The sequence below is a fragment of the Triticum aestivum genome, chromosome 1D (genome assembly GCF_018294505.1).
Source record: "Triticum aestivum cultivar Chinese Spring chromosome 1D, IWGSC CS RefSeq v2.1, whole genome shotgun sequence".
NCBI classification, from domain to species: Eukaryota; Viridiplantae; Streptophyta; class Magnoliopsida; order Poales; family Poaceae; genus Triticum; species Triticum aestivum.
In genome coordinates, this window is record NC_057796.1 from 254,559,460 (window position 1) to 254,565,704 (window position 6,245).

The following is a 6,245-nucleotide window of genomic DNA, read 5'->3' on the forward strand; positions in this document are numbered from 1 at the left end:
CGGTGGATCATGTGTTGGGTTCGTGGTTGGCAACCGAGAGGTATGGTTTCCTTCTCCCACATCATTGTCGAGCGGGGGTGCTAGATCTAGAGTCTGATGTCGTGTTCGGGGTGCTGCCCGAGCAGATTTTTTCAGCGGTAATGACTTTGCCTTTGGTAAGCTACTTTGGAGGTCTGAAAAGCTGCATATCAGCGATGAAGCCGCCTCGAGTTCGAGAAAATGGTTAGTCATATTTTCTCTCAGTGGTTGCTGTGGTGGTGCCGGAGGAGGTGACAGGCCTTGGCGTCAAGCCCAAGGGATTCTCGGTATTGATTGTGCATTAATCATTTGGACTGCTGGTCCTTTATACAAAGGCTAGAGTTCTATTGGCTTTTCAGTATTTGTCAGGTCGGTGTTTACATGTCTTGTAACTTGATCTTTATTATACCAAAATGTTATCGGGCGAAAATCAGCTGAGAAGGAGGGGGGTGGGGTAACAAAGGAACCTTTTTGTGGCAAGGTTAGTTGATAAGAGATGGCAATTTTTGCCCTTTCTTGCCGCGGAATCTCTTTCTTCCTAGCAATTGCCATGTGTTTTCGAAGAAGTTGTCCACCCCATACAACTAAACTTGCCAACTAAAAGGCTTGTAAATGCTTATCCCTCCCAACGAATTTTCGCCAGCTATTGCGGACCTTATCACATTAATGAAAAACGTGTTACCATTAAAAAATACAAAATACATGTTATAAAACCCTGGAATTACGTACCAAAGAAAAAAAAAGGGAAACAGAAACAACCAACAAAACGTATGTCTGCCTTGCGGGCCTGGCCCTTACACGCCAACGGACCCGCTTGTCAGAGGAACCATCCGCTCAGTCCCTCGCCTCTGACTGGACTGCCTCCCTCAGTCAGTCCTCCTCTCCGCCCCCCCTCGCGTCGCGTCTCCTCCTCCGTCCACCGCCGCGCCCGCGGCCAGCCAGCAGGGCAGGCGCGTACGTTACCACTCCTGCTCAGCCAGCCAGCCAGCAATTCATCACGCGCATTACCATTTCTTGTCTCATCTCTTCTCCCCGCATTAATACTTTGGTTCGCTCCTATACTCCATCCCCGTCCCCGTCCTATAAATCCCAACCCTCCGCCCCCCGCTCCCCTTCGACCCGCCCCAAACCCCGCCGCATTCCTGCCGTTTCCGTGTTCGCCGTCGCGCCTCCGGTGATCGGCGCCGGGGGAGCCATGGGGCAGTGCTACGCCAAGAACATACACGCGGACGGCGGGGATGGGGGCGAGGGTGGCGGAGGGACGACCACCATCTCGGTCTCGGCGTCTGCCGCGGCTGCCGTCCAGGAGGAGCCCGCCGGCGAGAGGGCCACGGGAGGGAGGCGGAGCGGCAGGCCGTCGCCGGCGGGGACGCCGCGCAGCAGGGCGGGGGTGACGCCGGCCAGGACTTCGGCGGCGGCCGCGGGGAGCCCCTGGGCCGCCAGCCCGCTCCCCGAGGGCATCGCGCCGTCCCCGGCGACGTCCGCGTCCACGCCCAGGCGCTTCTTCCGCCGCCCGTTCCCTCCGCCGTCCCCGGCCAAGCACATCAAGGCGTCGCTGGTGCGCCGCCTCGGCCACCGCTCCCCGGCTGCTACCTCTGCGCAGGCGCCGCCCGCTAAGCCGCCGCAGGAGGCCCCGATCCCCGAACAAGGGGCCGGCGGCGGCGGAGGAGAGGAGGAGCTCGACAAGAGCTTCGGCTACGACCGCCACTTCGCGGTCAAGTACGAACTGGGAAAGGAGGTGGGTCGCGGCCACTTCGGCCACACCTGTCTCGCGCGTGCCCGCAAGGGGGACATGAGAGGTCAAGTCATAGCTGTCAAGGTCATCTCCAAAGCCAAGGTCGAACCCGTTCTTGATCTCGCACTCCTCTCACCTAAATGCATAATCGTCTCAGTTTGTACCAACTTAGATCTTGCTTGGCATTAAGATGCCGTGTGATCCTTTCAGTTGTTCACTTGTTCTGCAATGAATTGTTTGTTACTTTTGCCAGAATTCAGCAACTCGGCAATGCCACTAGCACAGACATTGCAATCATAAGTTAATCATTCGTTTTCTTTGTCTGCCTTGCATAATGAACAGGGTATTGGCATTTCCTTGAAAGTAAGAAGTACATTATGGAAATGCCGTTGCAGTGATGCTGCACTGAATTTTTGTCTTCTATTTTGATCTCACTGTTTATCGATCTGAATCCTGTTCTTGTTTTGTTGTTCTTTTTTTTTAAGAAACCGGCATGGGATTAGCTTATGCTGTGTTTGGTTACAGGATTAGAAGTGACCAATTTCTCTATGAGATCCCCTGATAGCTTGTCAAATAGTGGCAGAATTTTAGCTGGACTAGTGTGGATATAGTGCATAACTACATGTTACTATCAAGAGTTTAGTAGTTATCAAATCCATATTGTGGCACTTTGTTAGTATGATCAGAGCTAGAAGAATACATAACAGTAAGGCATGGGAGGCACCCAACTGTATGTGATCAACGTTCCTACTTATATTGCTCTTCCAGGGAGCAATAGTATTGATTTAGACAGTATTTTTTAAAAGTTTTCCAAGTCCTTGATGTTTTTCTTGACATCTAGCATGTAAGCAGGTATACATATCTTTTACATTATTAGGGTGCTGAATTTGAGAATATGTTGATATTGTGATGAGTTGAGTACTTGTATTGCCCTTGCAGGGACTAATAGTATTCGATATTTTTTGTTCAGGAAAATTAAGACAATGTTTAGTTTCATATTATTTCTTTCCTGGTGTTAGCTAGGATCTGTTGATAAAACTAGTATGCAATACAGCTAACTGAACTCTACGTACACATACGTGTGCATGCCGGCATTGATGTTTCTCATGCACGTAAATGTCGTTTTCTTTTCCGACCGTTATTACTTGTATTGATTACTGACTTTTTTTGGCTTGCTATAGTGTCCTCGTTTGTCGAAGCCTACTTACATCAACTATTTGAACCCTTGACGTATCTATCAAGTTTAATGCATCTCTCGCTTTCATATTGTCGTTCTTTTATTCGCATCTGATATAACTGCGTTCCCTGTTATCACATATCGCTCTTTCATTTGCATCTAATACAAACATGTTCCCTGTAATCATATAATGTATGGTCATCATTCTCTTGACAGCTTGATCTTTTGTTGCTAGAAGCTAATTAATGTCCAGACAATCTTCATTAAGCTTAACAGTTCAATATAAAGATATCTCAGTTAGCGCCAAGTTTGCTTGTCTAGCTCGTTAGGTTATGGACAACTGTCTTTGGCTGTTTGACTACCAGTTTCGCATTTTATTCTTTACAAAGTAATCTCAACCTTTTGTTCTTCTCTAGCAGATGACAACAGCAATATCTATTGAGGATGTGCGTAGAGAGGTGAAAATTCTGAAAGCTTTATCTGGGCATTCAAATCTTGTGAAATTTTATGATGCATGTGAGGATGCCCTTAACGTCTACATCATCATGGAGTATGTTTGCTTTCTTCCCCTCACATATTGTTGACTTTGCATCCGTACAATGTTGTTATCAGAACCTGCAACATCTCATTGTAGATAAATAACAACCTGCAACATCTCATTGTAGATAAAGGACTTTCTATCTGCTAAAATGGATTGTCTTATTTCTTGAGTTCTATGCAAAATTACATGATTATTGATGTTTTGTGCACCTGGTATTGGTTAGGTTGTGTGAAGGTGGGGAGTTGTTGGACAGAATCTTGTCCAGGTATAACATTTTCCTTGAGAAACATTTCTTAGTACCAAAAACAAACATACCTCTTACTATTACTAATTTCCTATTTTTCCAGAGGTGGGAGGTACACTGAGGATGATGCTAAAGTTATCATCAAACAGATATTAAGTGTAGTTGCTTTCTGCCATCTTCAGGGTGTTGTTCATCGTGATCTTAAGCCAGAGGTATGTGGAGTCTTTGTTGATCTCTTCTGTGCTGATAATACAACCATTTATTTTTTATGACTCCATGCTTGATTTTGAACAGAATTTCCTATTCAGTACTAGAGATGAACATTCTCCTATGAAGCTCATCGATTTTGGCCTCTCTGATTTTATAAGGCCAGGTAGTACCTCCACATGAGGATTATACCCATAGCACATTTTATCTACGTTCTTTGATTTTTGAATTTAAGAGCAATCTAGACATGAATAAAAGACTTGAATGTCTTGTTATTGTGTACCAAAGCCTAATACATTTTGTTTTTGCAGATGAAAGGCTGAATGACATTGTTGGTAGTGCATACTATGTTGCTCCAGAAGTCCTACATAGGTCATATAGCACAGAAGCAGACATGTGGAGCGTAGGTGTTATCACTTATATCTTGCTGTGTGGTAGCAGACCATTCTGGGCACGCACTGAATCAGGAATTTTCCGCTCTGTGCTGAGAGCTGATCCTAATTTTGACGATTCACCATGGGCATCAATATCTCCTGAAGCTAAAGACTTTGTCAAAAGACTTCTTAACAAGGATTACAGAAAAAGAATGACTGCTGCACAGGCACTCTGTAAGTTGTGCCAATGATGATTCTTACTTTATGCTTTCTTTTAAAGTTTCCATAGAATATTGGCGATTTACTTATGTATTGTGTGTGTATTGCAGCTCACCCCTGGTTGCGAGATGAGTGCTGCCCAGTCCCTCTGGATATGCTAGTTTTTAAGCTGGTTAAGGCGCATCTTCGTTCCACACCTTTCAAACGGGCAGCATTAAAGGTTTTACTCTTTACCTAGTTCCTTCAAGTATGTAACTTTTGAACTATACTTCCTTTGATACTGATTTTTCCAAACTGCATTCGACACACGTGAGTAGTATGTACACAACATACATCCAAATCAATGTCACCTTTAATATCTTGCATTCTACAAACTTGAGTATTATGTGCACATCATCCATCTAAATTGATACCACCTTTAATATCTTGCATAAATAGCCAGCTATGTTATTAGACTGGTGTAGGGAGGTGTGAAAATTGGTTTCATTGCATGTACCAATTTTATTTTATTTTGTCTTGCTTAAACATGTTTAGCAATTCACTGCCATAATATTTCCGTCTTTTATTTGACAGGCTCTGTCTAGAGCAATAACAGAAGATGAGCTTATCTATGCCAGAGCACAGTACAACTTATTACAACCAAGTAGTCAAGATGGTCGAATATGTATTGAGAACTTCAGGATGGTAAGTGCTCTTGTGTTGTCAAGTCTCTTAGAGCATGCACTAGGATTAATTGAAGTAATTTCCATATCCAGGATACTGAACTTGATATTTCTCTTCTTTTCCACCCTTAATTTATGCAGGCTCTTCTACAAAACTCCACTGACGCTATGAAAGAATCTAGAACTCTTGATATCTTAAGTGCGGTATGAAATGCGCACTCATTATACCTTCATTTGCACACATGGTGTATATCATTCATTATTTGAACTTGCATGTATATTCATTTTCAGTTGGAGCCGCTTGCATATAGGAGAATGGACTTTGAGGAGTTCCGTGCGGCGACTATCAGCCCTTACCAACTTGAAGCTTCGTCTATGTGGGACGAAATAGCGAGCACCGCATTTGAGTGCTTTGAGCAGGAAGGCAACCGTGTTATCACAATTGAGGAGCTAGCTCAGGTATGCAGTTGAACCTTGAGAATGACATGAATCTTTCATCTTGTGCGTGTCACTAACCAATTGGCCTCCTTTCCCCATACAGGAGATGAATCTTTCTTCTGCGGCGTATTCTATCGTCCGCGACTGGATTAGGCCATCAGATGGGAAGCTTAGCTTTATAGGCTACACCAAATTTTTGCATGGATTGACTATGCGAAGCAGCAACGCGAGGCGCCATCACTGATCTGTTTCGCCTCAGCTGCTTAGATTTCTTTGATTCATGGGGAGTTTGATGGATGTTGGTGTTTTATCTGTGTTTTTGGCGGTTTAGCGTTTGTAGAGAAAAAAGAAGAAAGAAACAGAAAGTGGGAGTTCATAATGGAGTTTTAGTGGCAAAGATATGTTTTTACCTCTTGTTTTTACATCTTGGTGCTGTTACATCATTCTTAATCTGGCTTATACATGGGCGCTGTACAGTTTGCTCATCATGCACCGTTCAACTTGCCACCCCAGTGTTTGTGTTTATCCAGGTGCTTGGTGTCTTGCTGCTCACTCCTGTTTCTCAGAGAAGCAGAAGCAGAAGTACAGGGTGCTGCTGCTCCTGAATGTGCGGCAGTTGGAAAGGGCCAA

The 6,245-nt window shown here is 44.7% G+C and overlaps 1 protein-coding gene across 1 annotated transcript; it reads left to right on the top strand.

Moving 5' to 3' along the window:
• The first annotated feature begins 896 nt into the window (after positions 1–896).
• On the top strand, positions 897–6,037 carry LOC123181303 (CDPK-related kinase 3). Its single transcript, XM_044593562.1, has 11 exons — positions 897–1,855; positions 3,350–3,480; positions 3,695–3,736; positions 3,819–3,927; positions 4,010–4,088; positions 4,234–4,530; positions 4,626–4,735; positions 5,089–5,199; positions 5,319–5,381; positions 5,469–5,636; positions 5,719–6,037. The coding sequence occupies exons 1-11, from the start codon at positions 1,214–1,216 to the stop codon at positions 5,857–5,859; spliced, it is 1,893 nt and encodes a 630-aa protein (XP_044449497.1). The 5' UTR covers positions 897–1,213; the 3' UTR covers positions 5,860–6,037.
• Positions 6,038–6,245: the final 208 nt, after the last annotated feature.